Below are 21,614 nucleotides of genomic sequence, written 5' to 3' on the forward strand. Positions count from 1 at the left end.
ATTGTTTATCATAACCTATACAAATAAATTAGACGGATAACATGCATCGTTTCATACAGTATTTTTCTAAACAAAAGATTATTATATCTAAAATTCCTAAAATCACAGCAAAGTTGTATAATAAAATACTGTTCAGTAGATACTAGGTCAGTAAATACAATTTTAATTATAGCTGATAGATGAATCAGATTTACTCAACATTTAATTATTCTATTAGCTTATACAATAATGATGATAATAGCTGATATTAACGTCAGCGGAGCCATAACTAATATTTACGGTATTTAGAAAGCTCATTAGCCGTACCTTGACAATGTTTACATACTAATAAATTATTTGCCATCAACAAAATCCCTAATAGCTAATACTATACATCGCTATTTTACAGGGCTGAAAAAAATTGCATAAATGAATTTACTTTGGAAAACATCCATCTTATAACCACAATAAGTATTATGAAACTGAAGTAATTACAACTTAACAATAATTTTTATAGTTGAAGTTTGCATGTAAAATTTCGAATGAAAACAGACTACATTATTCTCCATTGTAATCCTGACAAGTTACAAGAATCTTATCTATTTAATAAGATATTGATAGTGAAATTAGAAAGTCTTTCGTGAATTTTTAGTTCAGTTTACATCAATTATACACTATGGCACAAAATTCGGCTGCATGGAGTATAACATTGTCACAAACCAGCTTCGTGACAAGGATAACGTAAAACAAATCTCTAAATTACTATAGTCTCCGGGATTCAGTATCCCTACTCACAAGAATTTAGACGCCTTTGATTCTACGTTAAACTCAACTAGACAATTGAGAACTGTTTTATTCAACTATCTAACGGGCTTATATACCCTTCTACAGCAGCTAACATTCACAAGTCATCTTATAAAAATACTTAGGTGAGAACATCTACTAACTAATTTTTCACAGTCGGACTACAATATGTCCATTCACAGAATCATTTCAGTACACATTACAGCGCAGCATTAAATTTACTGTAATACATTTACAATTAGAGTAATCCCTATTGTAAGTAACTAGTTGTAATATAATATCACTATATTATATTAACCAAATTTAGATATCTATTTCTTCACGGTAGTTCGTACCGTGACAAATATATTGCTATATTTTGTACCATAATGTTGTTAATATTTCTTTTTAATAATTCAGTGAATTTGATATTTAAACCTGTAACGATTATATTATAAGTTTAAATGTACTGCATTATATACTAGTATTTAAGAAATGTTTGACGAGTAAAATTTAACGAATGTGTGAAGTAAAACCTTACAATAAATTTGCCTACTCTATAAGTAACTATGGTGACCAGAAATTAATCTCTTAGACTAATTCTAAGCATATTGATAGATTATTCCTCAATACTTTTATATCTAAAATGATGTATATCAATAAGGCGCAATTGATTGTATAAAATCAATATCTGTCGCAATTTTTCATCTCACTTTCTCTATATCTAATGCCATATTGAGGATTATAAGCGTTGCCAAGACTAAATGATCCAATATAATTTACTATTACCGAAGTATTCTTTCTGAATGTCTATCGCTAAGTAACCTACCCTACGTATCTTTACTGCCTCGTCTAAGAATATGATCAAGAATATTATTGGGAAATAGCATTGAATTTTTACTGCCGTCCCTCTCTAAGCGTAACTTTTGCTTGATGATGCCCTATTATCACTTGCTTACTATTTAATAGTATCAATATTCAAAAATGAAACTTTCTGAAAGATTTACATTTATGCTACTGAATCTAATATAGCATTAACAGTAATATTTACAAGTTCTGTTCGATAAACCTAGTTACTACAGTGCGTGAGTTCGTAATAAAAGAATACCTAATCTTAATATTGTAATTTCAAGGTGCTATATTCTCTTAGAGTAATTAATGATGTTTAGTGACATAATTTTATTTAGATTATGAGATAGTATATACTGTACACATCTTGTACTTTAATATATGATTGTGACTATTTTACATTAGATTGTATATTATGTCTTGATGGTTTTGTGAATAAATATATAGTAATCTAGATGCCTTGTATCAGTCAGTCATCGGGTATTTATGTCCTTAAATGTCATTTCATTAATTAGGCATTTCGATATAAATTTGCTGCTCATTCTATAGGCCCTTTTGATATTAGTAATAGCTTCCAGTTTTTATAAAAAGTTATCCAAGCCCTAAATTTTGATAGAAAAATTAGTTCTGAAGTATAGTGTTAACGTAAAGGTAATGGCGTTGTCATAAACTTAGTGTTGCGAACTACTACACTAAACTAATAGATTACTTATGCCTTGCTCCACTACACCTGGAGATCTACTGTATGGTAGTTCTTTACTACTTTCGGTCACACAGGGATAAGACTGTTCTAAAAGATTAGTATAGTTTTTATTAGTAGAGTAGCCGAGTACCTTCTCGTACAGATCTAATAAGGAAATATGATCCATTAGCTAAATACCGACAAAATCTATTTAATTAGCAAGTACGGTGCTTTGCTCCGTAACAGGCGTACAAATCACTGAGAATCTGTAGGATTTAGAATGAGTGTTCTAAAGTGTTTCTTAGATGGATTTTGCTGCCCTAATACGTAATTCAGAGACAAGATTTTAAGATTTAGCTTTTTCGCTATCTTGTCACAAAGCTGGTTAGTAGCATATAAATTTAATGAAATAATGATTTTCTGTGAGCAGATGATACATACTAATTATCCATATTATTGTAGACTGTTTTATCGATAAAAGTTGGGACAATGCTTCCATTGTGTTATTAAAAACATCATTCTTAGTAATCTAGAAATGTAAGATGAATGGCGTTTCTAACACTTAGAGTGATTGACATTCTCGTGTGGAGGACTGAGTTGTTGATTGGCTCATTAGTAAGTGCAAGATATTGCAAGGCCATTATTATTGATTTGCCTATTTCATACTAATCTTTTACTCGCAATTCTTACGTAAATTTATTTATGTTAATCTAATACGGAAGTTTTATCTGGTGTGCATGTGACATAGCTGATCAAGAAAATCCAAAATTTGTAGAGATTTGGAACATTGTTAGATCTTATACAAAGATAATACATGCACAACTATACTTTAGCCGAATACAGCTACTAAATACTCCTAGAAAGAATTACTAGAACAATTATAGTTGCCAGCTTTTATACTTTCCGTAGCATTCGCAGCTATTATCAGTATAGCAACATTCTACTATATTCAATATACAGTTGTTACAGAGCCATGCTCCGAAATATTAATTGCTATGTTAATTAAAATATCTCATTTAAATTGTTGTTTGCTCCAGTAGCTTATTAGATATTAATGTTAATTAATAAGTACTTATAATTGCCAAGGTATCATAGGATATGTATACTGTACAGTATAAGTCGCTATGTCAAGAATATTCGCAAGTGCATCATCGGCGTAGGCCGAGACTATTAAAAAGGCGAGCACTAGCTTAGCTGCTCAGTTCCATTTAGTCACTTGCAGGATCACTTGACTTTTATTGCTAAGAATATTCTTACGTTTTTCTTTAGTACATCTTACGACGAAGATTAACGTAAATAAAGTGATGTATTTAAACCTATTACTCATTAGTAGCTTATTTGTGTAGCTGAGAGTTAGTTCAACTACGATAGGTCCCTAAGTTAATTGGGAACACGAGTACTAGTGAAGATAGTGTTTCAGACCCGTTTTCTAGTTACAAAGAAGATTTGTAACAACAGTATATTCAGATTATTATTAGGGATAACATTTTACAGTGAGCCATCACTAATCCAATCTGGAAACTACTACAGTATTTATGTAGACTTTATTTCTGCCATCATAGTGGTGAGTAAAATACTATGATTATCAGACAAGGTAGTCGATAATAGCGAAAGATTTATTTCGCTAGTACGAATATCAGACAGGGTAGTAGGGAAGCATATACATCTAATTGACTAGAAGCAGCTGTTGCCGAAATAACATTATTACTAGTTAGCATAGATATCACAGACGAGGAAATTAATTGGTTAGTAGAAAAACTACAGCTTGCTGAACCTGTGCTAACTGTGGTCGGATAAGAGTAAGAAACTTGACAAAAATTAATTGTCTTTAAGAAGTGCTTGCATAAAAAGTTTCACAGTCATTATCCTACCAGTGCACAAGATCAGCAAGTTTTGTAATGTGAAAACATCCAAAAGCTGAATATAATGGATAGGTCTACAACCAAAATTGTGAACTAGCTATAACGTCTTGAGCGTTCGCCAACCAATGATAATTACCTAGCTGGTTGTTATCCATAGTATCTTTTAACCCAATCCAGTGACAAGTCTAGAGTATTAGTATATCATCTAGGCCATCATGAATTTCAGAGCTATTATCAATTGTCAAATCGATACTAGGAAATGCCTGGCAAGCAGCTAGAGCACCACCGAAGGATTTCATGGCCCCAAAGCGCTTGAAATAATACTTATCGATTCCTCTATCCAGTTAAGAGTTTGTCATTAGCCAAAATTTATAGTTTCTTAACAGTTTGTCATACTTGACATTTTGTTAATTAATAAAGATCAACTATGCTTTAGGTACTCTCCTACCATTTAATTTTGGAATACTGTGCATGATTTTCAGTATTGTAACATACTGGTATGTATCACTAATAAATAACTTTTTTCGATATTTAACTACAGTCTATGCAACTCCAAATTCGATATTTAGGTAAAGCAGCTGTAATTTTAGTACATCCCCTTTTCAACTGTAGCAAGCTAATCTTTTAAAACTGCAATCATATCATAGCTATCAAAAATATAATTGTTTCTTAGTCTGTATTGTAACTAATTTCAACCCATTTTTAAATATCATCGTATCTACGACAGTATATCATCTCTAATACGTCATCTAGGACGATACTATGCAGTAATTATGTTTCTTTTCAATATTACTGTGCTCAAGGTCAAGCATTAGGTAATGGATAACATACTATAAAGATGATGCTGACATCAGTATCAGGATCATAGTCAAGATCGAAAATAGGAAGAATCTGTATTTGATAGGCATCTTCCCTACAGTACAGCATTTAGCATCGTTCATAGTTATATTTTCGTTAATCGTTTTAATAAGCATTATCGAATAGTTTCGCTAATAATCATCCTTTCAATTTTGAGTAAATTGATCAATTTATACAATCATCAATGATCTCATTACGTCAAGAAAATAAACTAATCACTGATATACACATCACTATTATTGGAAATTTAATCCATTGGTTACTTTACCTTCAATCTAAAATCTATACTATTTATATCATCTATTGATTAATACTTTAACGAACCGTCAGCATTGATGGCAGTTAACGTTACATAAACGATCTAAAAAAGATAAAAAGATAATGATATCAATTCTGTCAAGACAAAAAGCTATAACAAAATTGATCGACCTAGCTGTCTATTACAAGCTATCGAAAAAATTCCATCAAAATTTCTTCTCTAAATACTCGATATAACGATTAGATAAAATAACTTCAGTAAAATGAATTTTAAGAGTAGGAATACAAGCAGTAAATAATGTCATCGGATACTGTATAGTAATAGTAAAAGACTATAACTCTTTCATTACAAATCACGTTATTGATCAAAATTTGTCATAGAATCAAAGTAGAAAGATGTAATCTGTTAATTGAGTATCTATATAACACGAATTAATATAATGTAAAGTTAAGAAAAAGAGCGTATAAAATGATTGCTTACCATGTGCTGTGATATATTTAATTTTATGTTATTGATTTTATGAACGCACACTAGATAAAATTTCTTTACCCGTTAGTTTTTAATACATTTATATTAGTATTTTTGAGGTACTATATGATAATGGGTAACAGTAATGTACAGTACATACCAAGCAAGCAATACATAAATCCTGAAAATTGGAAGGTATGTTATGTTGAACACAGATAAATTAAAGCAGCATAAGCCTTTAAAAGTGAACTAGTATCAAGTTGAGTACGATTAAAATGCCTGAAAGAAAATTGTATTTCACTACAATTCTTAAAGATATTCGGAAAGTTAAAAGATATATACAAGCAATAAACTAGATGCGCATCACGATTATTTCATAAGAAAAAATTGGAATGAAATTGAGTAGATAGCTTCAAAGTATAATCTTGTCATATTTTCAATAGATACTACTGCATCGCTATCAGTAACATACATTTGCAAGACGAGAAGATCTCTATAAGCGCTCATGCTTTCTTTCTGAAAATGTACTAGAATAGAATCGAAGTGTCAGCCTATACGACCAATATTCTTGTCCCAAGTGTCATAAAGGTATTTTAGTTAAAAATTCAAATAAAATGTAATATCGGAAATACGAAAGCATTAAAATTACCAAAATGATTTTCGTCTGATCTGTTTGTCAAGGTAGAAGTATGAGTTGCAATACAAATAAATGGAGCGAGGATATTAACTATAAACTCGTATCAAAATAGTATCATTTGTTCACAGCTACTAGTAATAACAAATGTTTCAGTTATTAAAATGGCGCCAATTTTATTCTGCTTACAGTATTTATTCTCTGATACTATCATTGACTGCACTATTATATCATTAATGATTACTTGTTTTATAGTAAAGTATTTGAATTGACCAAACCCATACCTTTCCATACATATCAAGAATTCCAGAATAGATAATAAAAACCGCAACGAGAAATAGGATTTATTATAACATATCCAGCATCATATCTGTATAACAGCCGAAAAAAGCTATCACAAATAGAATAGATTACACCGCTAAGCACTAGCCCTAAAATGGATTAAAAATTATCACCTACGTTACAACAATAACAAAATTATTTTTTAATTTTCTTTTTTAATATGACGAATATAATAGATATTTTTACTAGATAACCTATGGCCAATAATTTATTATTTCTTCTAACTAAAGGCATCTGTTACAATCCTCTTTTGTGATAAAGATTTGCAGAAAAACTTTAGCGTAGGTACGATAACTCGGGCTACTTCCCTAGTATGCATATTTTGAGCCTCTACGCTAGCGATATATGAGAACTTAATTTCTCGGCTGTACTCCACAGATAACTGATTAATTATTGTAATTTTCTCACGTTACGACTCACGTACGCTTCATAAGTAATTACTACTTTACTTTACAACCACAAACACTGAAACAGTTTTCTACAATGAATTTCAATATTTTAACTAGCGTGAAAAAGGTACATATTTTACAAGTTACATATATGCAATTACTAAATAGATACGAGTATGCAGATATTCCGGAAATTAGAGTATTGAAACCCTCATTCTCCGTCTATATATTCTTTAATCCTGGAGTCCAGCAAGACTTTTAATTTACAGTAAATAGATACACAATAGCTTGTATTTTATATCACAATTCCACAACCAAAGTATTGACCACAACCCCAATAAAATTTAACAACATAACATATGACCTTATCTAGACTATTTTAAGGTATTCATTATTTGCTAATCAATAATGACTTTAATTGATTACGCAGTGCCGTAATAGCATCACATTCAGCCTTATTAATCATCCATACGTATTCCTGTGCTCTTTATTAAGAACCTATATTCAATTATTACGATATCATATAAGCTATGATGATATAAAATTGTAATTGCCTCTCTTACTACAAGCAAATTTCGGACCTCAAACGATAAGTAGCGGTTATAAATTGTGTCCTATTTTCCTGATGTGCTGCACATTAAATCGGTTTGGATTTATTATTAATACCTTGAAGTGAATTTATACATTTATGACTATTTTTAAAGGCATTCTGAAGATATAAAATTTATCCCTTTACCTCTAGATTATTATTTTGTATACCGCTACTATTCTCGGCTGATAGCAAATTTGGCTCAAATTACGAATCATATTGAAAGATGGTTAACTATGTACTAAAACCTCAATCTGTGATGCTTCAGGTATAAAGTGCACCATTATCTAACAGCTAAATAATAGCATTCAAGCAGATAACTTTAAAATCAGATTTTATTTGACTAACATAAACAGCACTTTGCAGTTTTAATCGTGGCATAACTATTAACAAATATCAGATGAAAAGCATGTAATAAATACAGCAGCAATAACTTTTGAGTAAGCAAAGTTGGAAAGCAACGGCTGTATAACTCGAGAGACGATCTTTCTGTTATCATTTTAAGTTTATATGTCTGTAATGATTTCAATGATGTTAAGCTATGCTATATAGTAATAGTAAAAGACTATTAATCGGTCATTACAACGTCTACGATAATTTCTGTGCGTATTTATGAGTTGGTATGATATTGTCCGAAACATTATGCTTAATAGCTACGATATGGACATTGACCGCAGAATTAATAAGAAAGTTAAATTTGAAATGCCGAAACAATGCTATCATTCACTTATTTTGCCATTAAAAATGGATACATCAACGATATCGATATAGAGAGATCGCCGAATAAAATTTATTTCTTACACCGTCCTAAAATTCTGATATCAACTAATTCTTATCATAAGCAATTCATTACGATATTGCTCATTAGCTTAATTAAGTGTTATCAGTGATGGAACCATAAATAGTCACAAACAAATTTAAATTGATTTTTCTATTAACTTTTGACTTGGAATTATCAACGAACTTGTTAACTAATATTGAACACAAGGTTGTATTTTATAAATATCTAATGAATTATTAATTACTCTGATTAATATGAACTGATTTTATAATATATTCACGATTTAAACTTCAACATAGGTTACCTAGGCTCATTTTTCCCTGTTGTTTATGAAGACGATGTACGTAAAAATTTTTTGATTTCCCTATTGCTGGATCTATTCTTTGTTTTCATTTGTATAGGAACATCCTTTATTATTACCACTTTCGCACTAATACATGAATAATTACCATTGCACAATTTCGTTGTATATATTTAGAGAGAATAATTAAATATAATTACTGACAATGCGCCGCGAGCATCTAAATTAAAAGACATCTTTGGACTCCATCGAAGATTAATTATTATTGTACAATTTCGTATTATATGCATATGGAGAATAATTATGTATTAATGTGTGTGATATATACCGATCACGAAATTCCAACTTTTAGAAAAATAAGGGCTTTACTGAATCTTATACAAAGACTAACTACACATAGCTCTACTCTAGCCGAATACTACTACTAAAGACTTCTACAACGAACTAACTGAATAATCTAAAGTTGCATGCCTTTATACTTTTCGTAGCATTCGCAGCTACAATCCGCATGGCAACCTTTTACCTTATTTTACATATAGTTAAATTATTCTTAGTAACACTATTCTACTGCGGACCATCATTAATCCGAAATGGATACGACTACAGTATTTACGTAGACATTATTCACACCAGCCAAAGTACAATGAATTAACCATATCCTAATATACGATTTGCAGTTCTATTTTTACCTATAACCTTATTAGTAACTCAACACCTTACTGTACTGTATATAGTCATCTGTACTTTAGCATAGAGTCTATACCACTACAGTCTATAGTTATGGCTACCAAATATCTCTTAGGATAAAAATAGAAGTTACGCTACAGTTCATTATACTAAACATGGCTAACAGTCTACAATCACAATACTAAATTACATTACAATGTGATATACGTAATATTCATAAGTAGAAATCCAAATTACGCTTCAAATGTCGTTCCTTTATCTCTGATTAAATTAAAGATGAGTAACGACATCTGTCATATTGTTCGCTGACACGTCAGGATTATCGAACGTAGAGAGCAAGGTAGTAACACTAGATCGAAAAAGTTAAATCATAATTCGAGAGATTAATTATATATCTTAATCTGTGAGACAAATCAATATCGTCACAATCAATAATGTCTAAACTAAAATATATATGAACAGGCTTCTGTATCTTCATTTAAGTGAAATATACAATGCAAAAAATACGTCTGTAGTAGTATTACTCACCTGTTTGATGAATCCTTTCTTATAGCTATCAATTCAACATTAAGAACCAGAAGATTAATTTTAGATAATTATTTGAAATAAATACTTGCAAATTAAGGAACTAATAAATATTTCTTAACTAGTTATCAGTAGTATGGATAAGCTAATATTTGCTATAGTCTTAAAAATATGATCATTTTAAACCGATGATGGTCATTTCTAAATGAATGAATGTATTTGAATCTGATACCTGCAGTCTTATTATGACTGAATGAACATCTTCCAATATCCCTACATTCATAACATGCATTATCTTGAGAAATTGGACGCACTGATATTTTAGCAGTACGACTGGAACGTGTATTTTCGAGCTAAGTTGAAACATTGTAGTTAGATAAATACGCATGTTAGAGTCCGATAAATGAAAGATAAATAGATTTTACTCATTCTAATTTAGTGCCGTATTCACTAGCTAAGGATATAAGCAGTCTAATTTCATCCCGAAACTAAGTTATATAGTAGTACAGAACCGGCTTATCTTAAGACATTAAAAATTAGTAACAAGTCGTACTCGAATATCTCTGCTACAATCGCCAGTAGAGCGCGTTGGAAAAATCATGGAACCAAGTTTGAACTTCTTCCGCATGTAATCTTGCATCTAATAGTAATCGAATAGGTCATGATATAAAGCAACATAGCTACTATCAATTCTCATCATTTACTGCTATTTTAATATTATGGCATGTATAACTGCTCTTAGTATGTTGTCGGCATTTAGAAAGTAACTTTAAAAGCTTTGCATTGATGATCGCCGATCTTTCACTTTACCATGCTATTATAATTATAATTTACGTTTGCATAAAAGAGATTAAAAACACATGATCAATAACTTACCTCGCGATCTTGAAAGCAGTGAAAGTAAAAGATCAACAATCCCTTTACACCAAGGAAAATAACAAAATCATTAATAGTGTTAAATAAACAGAACCAATATATGTGGCGGAGAGAAGGCTAACAAAAAAATAAGACTATTAGTGCTATGCAGGCTAAAAGCAAACCTGTGGACAGTTTAATATTGTAAACAAGTAAGCCAAGACAATATGGTTCGTAGCATAATACAAGATACCAAATATCCATGATATACCAAAGAGAAAGACCAAGGAAGTTACAGCTTTTATTCCGACTCTACATGAAATCGGTAAAAAGTACCTTGATTAGGCTATCATATTACTTGTTGCTATTCATCTATCTGGAAATACTTGCAGGTTTTATTAATAACAAAGTCAAGTTTTTTAACTTTTATATCTGAGACATTTTATACATATTTTTACAGTTATAATATATATCATTATATTAGCATCTTAGCAATTAAATTCAGAAGGGACGAATTTTTTACCATACTTGAATTTTTGAATTTCGGACTTTCGGACCACAGCCTTAATAGAGAAAAGTGACCTAATAGCGGTGACTACTACCACCACGTTCCACTAGAACATCCGGTGAAGAAAATAATTATTTAAATTTCGCCTATGGGTTAGAATATTAGTAATACCGGCACTGATTATATCTAATAAATACGAGGGTAGTCAATCTTTTCATTAGCCAATGTTAGCCTAGACTATGTCACAAACTATATAGCTAAAACTAATTAATTAATTGTAGATCAAAGACAGATTGATAATACTATAATTTTACAAATACTATACGAAGTAAATATTAAATATTGGTTATCTAGTTGTTAAGATACATTTTACTGATATTTCAAGCCTTATATGAAATATAACTGTCTTCATTATCTCACCGCAACTATAAAAATAATTGGACCTACAAAGAACCACATTTGAGTAGTAGCATTTCGAATCCAGCAACTGTCAAAAGCGATGTTCAATTAATTACATGTTAACAGATATATGAGTACACGATCATCGTTTATTCATGCTAAAAACTTACTAATCTCGATTACGATAGGCATCAATCCCAGTAGATGCGGACACAGATACTACAATAGCTGGAGGCGCTAAGAGCCATTTATAAAAATAAATAAAAAATATTTCAATTGTCACAACATTTGTATTAATAAATGACCTATGATACAAATGTTAAACGAAATTACTTCTTACACTTTCTTAAATTAAATAGATTAACAACGATTATCGATAATCAATTTACTGTACTAACAGTAAATATTCAATTTTAAAATAATATTACAGCTACTGCGATTTACGGATATATCTTTTATACGCACCCCAGCCGAAAATAAAGTAAACCCATCGAAGGTTCGGATCCATATTTTTGCGTACGGAAGAAATTTTGTGCAAAAGTAGTATGGCTTCCATCATCATCCACATTAAACTAGCCAAGTAGAAGAAATGTAACGTAATCGCAATGATGGTGCAAATAAGCTACAGTTAAAGAAAGTCACAATTATTTCATTATAGCCAATTTTGAAAAATGCAGTTGACGCTCTTATAACAATTGTCATCGTATACTTTTAATATATCTAGAAATAACAATAACGGTTATCACGTATACGTATATTTTATCATTAAGATATCTTAAAGTTATCATGATCAATCTCTCGTATGCTTAGTTTTTAAGTATCAATAATACGTACTTAGAGAACAGACAAATGCCGTACATTCAAAATATCATAAATTTTATCACCGGTATTCGAATATCTTGTAATTTTATACAAGGCATTATTTTATCTATCATCTTTCTATTAATGAGCAATTACCGGCAGGCTAGCTGCATTCATACCAGCTAAGAATCCACTAATACATATCACCATAGCAATAGCCAAATTTAGATGAATAAAGTTCTTTACTGCATGTAATTTCCTAGAATGAATTTTAAGAGAACTGTTCTGATTAAAAATTTATAGATAAATTGATATAATTACCGTACCGTAAAAATTGTAATTCTTTTCTAACTGTACCATCGCTTTCATTTTATTTACTTTAATGCAGTCGTCAATTACTATGATAAACTATAAAGTGACTAACACAACAATTCTATCCAATAATGGATTTTTGCTTACTATTGTTTCACGACCGTTGTCACTAAATGACTTTTGCTCACTACAGTTCCTCTTACTTTCGTCAAGTAACACACTTTTGTATATGTCGAGAATATTTACTGGACATCTACGACTTAATGCATTCTTTTATAGATAAATACATAGTTTTATAATATTTAAGTAGTAATAATTAATATTTATGCAGATTTACTATAAATTGACTGATTTTTCAAGAAAGTTTGGGTCAGTTTTATCCTAGGAAGACTAGTCGTATTACTGTTTCTCGTGACGATCTCCTATCGTCAGTATTTATAACCGTACTGTAGGTAGATGTCGGGGAGGACAACCTGACAGAAGACTTGCAGTGTTCAGTTTTCTGCAATAATTTAATTTTTTCGCCGTTACAAATCGAACGATCGTGTTATATTTTTAGGTGCTTCATATAGGATGAACTTCTAGAGTAATAAGAATTATAAATTCTCAACCTGTAAATTCTTGGAATGTGAGTATCAATCATGATTATCTTTAGTAGACTATAAAACGCTGTATTTGCGGATTATGCTTTGTCTCAAACTAGTAACTATAATATATTTGCTTAGAGGGCCTTATCTATAAGAATTAAGAATCAGAAGTTCAGTAACTTCAGCTATTCATCGCTTTTATTCTTTAGACTGACAAGAGATTCCAAATAGGAGCCCCTAACCTCTCCAACATCTTTAGAAAATCAGTAACAAGATATTCTAGACTAACAAAAGATAATCTTGAATAGATAGTTTCTGTTATAGCTCATATCAATATCAAACCTTTTACTACAAAAGTTTATTACATAAAAATTAACTATCATACTCGTTACGGACCTGCTGCTAATCAATATTATTATCATCATCAGTAGGGCGAATAGTGAAATAGAGTAGCCAATATAAGTGATGTAGCGAAGGTAGGTATCATGAGGTCCAGTTAATGCCTACAATCAAAACACGATCAATGATGTCGTAGTACATTAAAATCAGTCACGTAATATTGTGATATGTTGTGACTGTCATTGTGTCTTCTAAATCAAGTGCATTGTTCGAAGAATAAATGTAACGAAAAAGATTAAATTTAAAAAAATTTATTTAGCTCTCAAGAATTTTTCATGAAAATGCAGTGTACTCGTAACAAGGATACGAAAGGTTACCGAAACTCCACTTCAAGGAAAATTAATAATCTGCCGTAAAGATTTACTGCATGCAAAAGGCAAATAACTTTATATATTGATGTATATCTACATTATCCTTAAACTATTTGTATTTTACGAATATGATTGTATTACAGCATCAATAAATATTTCTGGTTTACCTTGGAGCCTTGCATAAGGACGGCGAAACTTGTAAAATGAATGGTTGTGCAATGTACAGTGCTAGAATTATAACCTATCAAATCTGTTCCATACTGCGACCATTGTCTGCAAACATGTTTGCGATTTAATAAAGTTTGAGTAGTATAAATATTAACATGATGAATCATGATCTTAATATTAAGAATTCCTTATTTTAATCTCAACTAAACGAAGCGTAAATGTTACGTTATCTATTTTAATAAACAGGTAAGTTAGATTGATGTTAGTCACGAAATACGCTTGGTTATTACTAGCATAACATCGAAGTTAGATAGACAAATTATCTTACGTATTCTCCCAATATACACATCGATAGGGTGGATGAAGCTAATAGTAAAAAGGACGTTACAGTACTTAGTTAGATTTAATCAATGTTTAAAAGGATTAATAAATCGGTAATAATCAATTTAACTGACCTTTCGATATCTTATTTTAAGATAAAAATGAACGGGTAAAGTAAAATTTTTATCTTGGAGTGGATACATTGAGCAAGACAAGATATTGGAAATAATACTAGACGAAATATTTGAAATATTGCTTAACATGAAACATATTGAACACTACTAGCGAAGTTAAAGAAAAGAAATTTAAGGGTAATCGCTAGCATTATGTACGATTATGCTACAGAGCATAATATATGCACAAAATATAATAAATCTAGAGATACCTGCTACTAGTTTCGTCAGTGTTATTTTTGGTCCAACTCTCTTCAGCACGATACGATCTTACTACCACAGTAACAGTATCAGCTATAATATGTTAAAGTTACGAACAAATAGAAGGATATCAAATATTGTACGGTATTAAATTGAATAGATGTGATTTGTTTGCTTGCAGATTTACAATTTTTCGCATAAATTAAAATTAAACTGTGTAACTGACTAGTATATTATACAGAAAAAGGCAATTAACTTATGACATTGCTTTTCATCTTATTTGAAGAAGATACGGGAATATGTAATTTCGAATACATAATATGACCGGAGATATTCGATACCTTGGCTAGAAAACAGAAATATTGATCTCGGAATTCTTACTTCTGCTTCGGACTCATTAGATAGTGATAACACTAGATTGATGATTGGAGTCGTATCCGATACGGAGATTGTATAAGCAATTAATTCTAGTATATAATATGCGATGCAAATAGCATTAGGATACAAGACAGGATATAAAGTCAGCAACAGATGAGTTAATATAGTTTCTCTTTCGGTAAATTATTATGAAAGAGTAGATTCAAAATATAACTATAGCAAAGTCCCACAAGTAGTGCAAGCAACAAACACTTAATTATCTATATTGCTAACAAGTAAGTGGAGACATAGTTTTGTTCAATAGAAATGAAAGCGTACACTGTATTAAATTGATGAAATAGGATGTTTTATTAGGATATTATTTATAGGAGCTCTGTTTGACACTAAACCGTATAGACTGAAGTATCATAGCAAACCTTTTGAATAGTTAATAGTGAGTAAAGCTTTTTATTACCATCACCGACCTGAGCCAAAGCTATAAAAGCCGGCTCATAATTGCAATTTTTATTCCCTTTTCCTACCTTACCTGATCGAAGTGTCTAATAAATGTAAAATTATTCCCGTTGCTCTCCTATAAGTACGAGTAATCATAACTATTGCGTAGTATTTAAGTAAAGCTGTACTCTGGTATTAAGACTACAGTTCCCCTTTCGATCTTAGAGGATAATTGAGGTAGAGTAGCCTTATTCTAAGTGCAGTTCTAAGTGATAGTGGGTGGAGCATATCGCTGAATAGCCTAACGAAAATTTACAAAAATTAAGCTCAACTTCGTACATTTCCAGTAACTTAGTATAATCATCAACATCAGGTTAATAATTAAACAATTTCGATTCAGTCAAAAATTATAGCGACATGCTGATTTGTATATTATACAATAAGTAGTGTTTTCAATAGATATTTTAATGAGCATAATAAAGACTAACTAAAGAGAAAAAAATCGTTACGAATAATTTAAGGAAATAGGATGACAGAAATTCGAAATAGTAACACGCTAAAATGATAGATTTTACGTTTTTCATAGTAAATGAAATAAATACCTGAATTTGGTGTCGATAAAGTTAGTCGTGTAGTAATATTGGCTTGATTAATTTGTTTTGCTAAAACAGCATCATAGTGATCGATTTGCTTGAGAACAGAACCAAGACGCTTTAATGTAGCAAATAATTAATCTCGATCAGGCATCTGATTTCCGTAATTTTTAGCAATGAACATCAAAACATGTAATATATCATTATATCATCTCAAGTCTAAGGCAATTAATTTAGGGGATAATATGTCACACAGCATAGTTTCAAAGCATGAAATTTTTCCCTCTTAAAATCCTAAAAGATATTAATGCTTGACTAACCTTATCAACACCTTTTGTAATATTTGCAATAAACTGATCGTTGGCTACTTGTATCTCCTTTAACTATAAGTAAAGATCTGATATTTTAATTTATGTTATAAGATCGAGAATTCATTAATAGCTTATACTAACGAATTTGTTGTTATGGATACAATTGTTGCATCATTACAAGAGAAATAAACCTTAGGTCCTTACTAGTACAGTATTAATCAACATGTCTAAATTTAATCATAAATGCATTATTAATAAATTTTAAATAATTAAGAGTTATTAATTTAGTACAAGAGTTAATTATTAACTCTAATAAACAATAAAATAAGAATCCTATCTAAGAAACATCATATTACTTTTAAAATTGAAGGTAAAATATTTGTACGCTTTCCCTACTATTTACCGTATTATTTGTCATGAAACCAGATGCAACAGAGTTTCCATTATCCAATGAAGGAGACGGATTGAATACAGTGCTTGCAGTAACTAATGTAAAGACGATATTTACAATATAAATGAGAATAGCCGGGCGGCGAAATCCTTAAGAAATTGATAATCATGATTTAGATCAGCCTAATACAAAATTTGTACATTATCTTGTTAGAATATTACATATCGTACATATGAATATGTAATATATTAGTTTATGTTTCGTGACAAAAAATCAATGAATCCATTAAATAAGCTTTAAAAAAATAGTTGTTATTCTACAGAACAATGGATCTTTTTGTCATTAGTTATAGGATATTTACATTATAAGTACAGGATAGTCGCTAGAATATTCTAATGGCTGTATCACTGTATTTGAAAGGTGGCCAAATGATAGAATGGGTACATAGGTATATCGTTAAAAGACAGTAAGTGTTAATCATGTCTAATGATACCTGCAGGGAACTCGCTAGAATATCCAGATGGCAGCATTGCTGGCGACGAAAGACTACCTGAATGATTGAGCAAGTCTACAGATACATGGCTGGAAAAATATCCGTAAGCATCACTAGTTTTCCTGTACACTAGACAAATGAAGAAGTATAAATTAGCTACTGTTGCAAAATAACATAATATAAAAGTCTCACTCGTACTGTTAAAGCTACTGCAATAAGTAATCTTTCATAGTACTTATATAAAGCGTAGTAAAATTCGTTCATGATAATATATCATTTAAAGTGCATTCGTATTAAATGTGATACAGAAATTAAATAGAAAATCACACATACCGCTTACAGGCAATATTGATGGATTTTCTTGCCTACTTGAAGTAAAACTAAAACAAGAGCTGGTATGACCTTTTAATGATGATGTTGATGGATTTTCTTGCCTACTTAAAGCAAGACTAAAGCCAGAGCTGATATAACTGCTTAATGATGGTGTTGTTGGATTTTCTTGCCTACTTAAAGTAGGGCTAACGCCAGAGCTAGTAGGACCGCTTAATGACGATGTTACTGGATTTTCATGCTTACTTTTAGTAAGACTAAAGCCGGAGCTATTTTGATTACTTAATGATGACGTTGATGGATTTTCTTGCCTGTTTAAAGTAGGGCTAAAGCTAGAGATGGTAGAACTGCTTAATAATGACGTTAATGGACTTTTTTGCGTACTTGAAACAAGACTAAAGTCCGAACTGGTGCGATCGCTTAATGATAGTGTTGATGGGTTTCCTTGTCTACTTATAGTAAGACTAAAATCAGGATAGATGGGACTAATTAGTGACGACACTGATACATTTTCTTGCCTACTTAAAGTAAGATTAAAACTAGAACTGGTAGACCTAAATGATAATTCATCATTGAGGCTGCTAAAAGTAAACATCAATTTTTCATCATTAGTTGTAGTAGTTACTGAAATAACACTTGAGATGGAATACATTATTAAATTTGACGATGACTGCAGATGATGATTTGCAGCTTTTTCTGTATCCGATACACTTGCATTAGCAATGGAGATAGGATCTGATAAAAAGGAATTTGATCATAAATCATGAACGCAACTCGAAACCAAATCTAGAAAAAATAAGTGTACGGTTAATTCTACCTGTTACTATTATAGTTGATGGATTTTCAATGATACTTGCGCTAATATGCGATTTGTTAGGAGTTGATGTCATCAATTCCATTTGGCTTAACGTGCTCATTACTAAAATAGGAGAATTACCAAGCGTCCATGGACTAGACGATATAGATTGATCATATATATTGGAATACTTTTCACTGCCTATGACTGTACTTTTTGTTGAGATAATATTAGCAGTATTATCAATAGCTAAAGTTGAAGATGTAATGAGCGATGATGATAAATCCTGGTATGTGATTGAATGAGAGTTAAAATTCAAAATAGTAGACGCAAACATCTGTGAAGTGCTCGTTGTTAGTATCGTGGCAATATCAAAACTGGTACTAACCAGGTTCAGATCATTATGCATAATGATGGTAGACGATTCTAATAGACCCTCAGACTGCGTTGAGCTAAAGACAAAATCTAAATTACTACTAGATGTTAACAACTGTGAATCACTCGTCGTGTTGGCTATCATGCTATTGCCTAAACCAGATAATAAAGAGGATGATATAAATAAATTCTCATGTGTAGTTGAGTTGATGATCGCGTTTGACGCACCCATCTCATTGATCGTGGTGGTTGTTGCCGTTGAAATGATGCCGTCTTTAGATGAAGTTGATATTACTACTGAAGGACTTATTTCGCCTGAGGAAGTATCAGAGACTACTGAGGTTGTACTAAGAGTTGCTGAGGAAGAAGAACACACTATGCTAATAGGCCTTTGACAGATGTATCTATAAGTATCGCTGCAGTCACTATTACGCCATTGAAACTTATTTGATGGTAAACTTCTAGCATGAACGCATCTTTTATTCTCGTGCTTTGGATAACTGTTTGCCCAATAATCTGGGCCACTGGTAACACTCTTACCATTTGACAACCAGCGATAATCATCAATTTGATTATTGCCTACTATATCTTTTAATCCAATCCAGTAAAGAATATTATGCTGTAGTATTCCCTTTAAGTTATCATGAATTGTAGAGGTATTATCGGCTGCTAAATCGCCACAAGGAAATGCCTGGCAAGCGATTCGAGCATCTTCGAATGATTCAACGTTCGTAAAGGATTTAAAGCATCGATTACTAATTTCCGTCCATCCATCAGCACATTCCTCTATTTGATTAAGAATTAACATTTAGCTAAAATATAGATTATTTCATACACTCCTCTATTTAGATATGTGATATATTAAAGATCCTGGCAAAGTAATCGGAAAGTATAAACTTGTAGTACTGGTAACTTTCTCTTTTCAACATTGAACTCCGTATTGTCGATTTAAATTTTACAATATCAAATATGGGTATAGCTACGTTATACATTAGTTTCGAAATTATCAACTTCCTTTTGCAGACATGCGATATGATTACAGCTCAGTTTTGCATGTAAAGCTGAGATAGACGCAAATATATCAATATCCTATATAATTAGATATTTAAATGAAACAGATATATTAAGATTATTTATACCCTTTACACTGTACTTTTTTGTTATTTCAAATTTTTAAAACTACGATCATATCAAAGCTGTCATAAATATGATCTTAGATTTCATCTTCACTAATTCAAACTTGCTTGTAAATTTAAATATCATCCATATCGCAGAATAATTTTAAACGTGACGACATGAAACCATAAAACACCTTAAGATGTTTAATTATGTTCCTCTATTTAAACTTATTCAATACTAAAACGCTGGTTACTACCAAACATTAGTATTGTCACAGCTAAAAATTATGATGAAACGTAAAAATTAATAGATATCTTTTCTAGTTAATTAGCTTTACCCGAGAAAATTATTCCTATTAATTATTAATGTTTGACTACCTTTATAAAGTAATTTTGTTAAAGCCTTTCTTATCTTTGATTAATTTACCAATCTATTACCGATTACTCACGAACTCGTTACTTTCAAGTAAATAAATAAACTACTAAATGATTAAAATAACCATGATTCTAGGCAGCAGATCAGTTTTTCTACATTCAATCCAAGATATAAATTATTTATATCATCTATAGATCAACATTTTAACAAACCTTGAGCAATGGCGATGCGCAACGTTATGCAAAGGATCTAGAAATGGATCCAATATAAAATCTTAATTCCCTTAATAGAAAATTACTATCAAACATTATTAATTTCATCCTATAGTTTTAGGTCATTGCTGTTTAGGTTATAATTGTTTCTTTGTGCATTCATGAAACAGTAGAGAAGAGCTACGTAAAATTGATGTTATACTATTAATATTACAGTTTTAGTTATGATAAATCAATTTACTTATTAAAACTCGGCAAGAATTAAAATCTTACTAAAAATTTCTTGGAAAGTCTGCACAAAAATTCTATATAGTAAATACTGTAATTAACCTTTAAGTGTATTGCTACATACACAACTTACATAAACCATATATCTTCTACGAGTGTAAGCAAAGGATGTAAGTGTACAACAGTTTTATTAAGTATAATTATATACTGATAAAGGAAATCTAATTTCATGATAGTTATCATTTGTACTTATTGTTTAACCTTATCAAAGGTATACGCCATAAATGGCGGAGAACTTAACCGCTAGTGAGTAACTAGCAAGTACAAATGCAGCAGATCAGATTTACATTAAAACTACCTTATCGATTAGAAAACGGCATAGGTTTAAAAAAGAATACAACACATTTAAGACATCACAAAATTGGGAAAATTTTATAAAAGGTTTCTAATTGTCAGTTATGACACTTTCACTCCTTTGTGTATGATCCCATGAACGCTCTTGCTAGAAAAAGTTATACTTAATTTGTAGTCTGCTTTTCTATTTTGATACATTAT

The 21,614-nt window shown here is 30.8% G+C and overlaps 1 protein-coding gene across 1 annotated transcript; it reads right to left on the reverse strand.

The window, feature by feature from the left end:
• Positions 1-8,962: 8,962 nt before the first annotated feature.
• Positions 8,963-21,201, reverse strand: TRIADDRAFT_60120 (uncharacterized protein; the record flags this gene model as incomplete). The annotated part of the gene is made up of 28 exons (XM_002116197.1): positions 8,963-8,996; positions 9,992-10,016; positions 10,221-10,341; positions 10,542-10,628; positions 10,865-10,906; positions 11,029-11,155; positions 11,372-11,457; positions 11,772-11,838; positions 11,921-11,987; positions 12,216-12,372; positions 12,708-12,810; positions 13,847-13,953; positions 14,328-14,433; positions 14,657-14,694; positions 14,784-14,880; positions 15,035-15,116; positions 15,365-15,490; positions 15,856-15,927; positions 16,439-16,547; positions 16,750-16,812; positions 17,144-17,226; positions 17,625-17,753; positions 17,958-18,689; positions 18,772-19,036; positions 19,139-19,278; positions 19,354-19,911; positions 20,832-20,868; positions 21,193-21,201. The coding sequence occupies 28 exons, from the start codon at positions 21,199-21,201 to the stop codon at positions 8,963-8,965; spliced, it is 3,669 nt and encodes a 1,222-aa protein (XP_002116233.1).
• Positions 21,202-21,614: the final 413 nt, after the last annotated feature.

Source organism: Trichoplax adhaerens, genomic scaffold (genome assembly GCF_000150275.1).
Source record: "Trichoplax adhaerens TRIADscaffold_14 genomic scaffold, whole genome shotgun sequence".
NCBI classification, from domain to species: domain Eukaryota; kingdom Metazoa; phylum Placozoa; class Uniplacotomia; order Trichoplacea; family Trichoplacidae; genus Trichoplax; species Trichoplax adhaerens.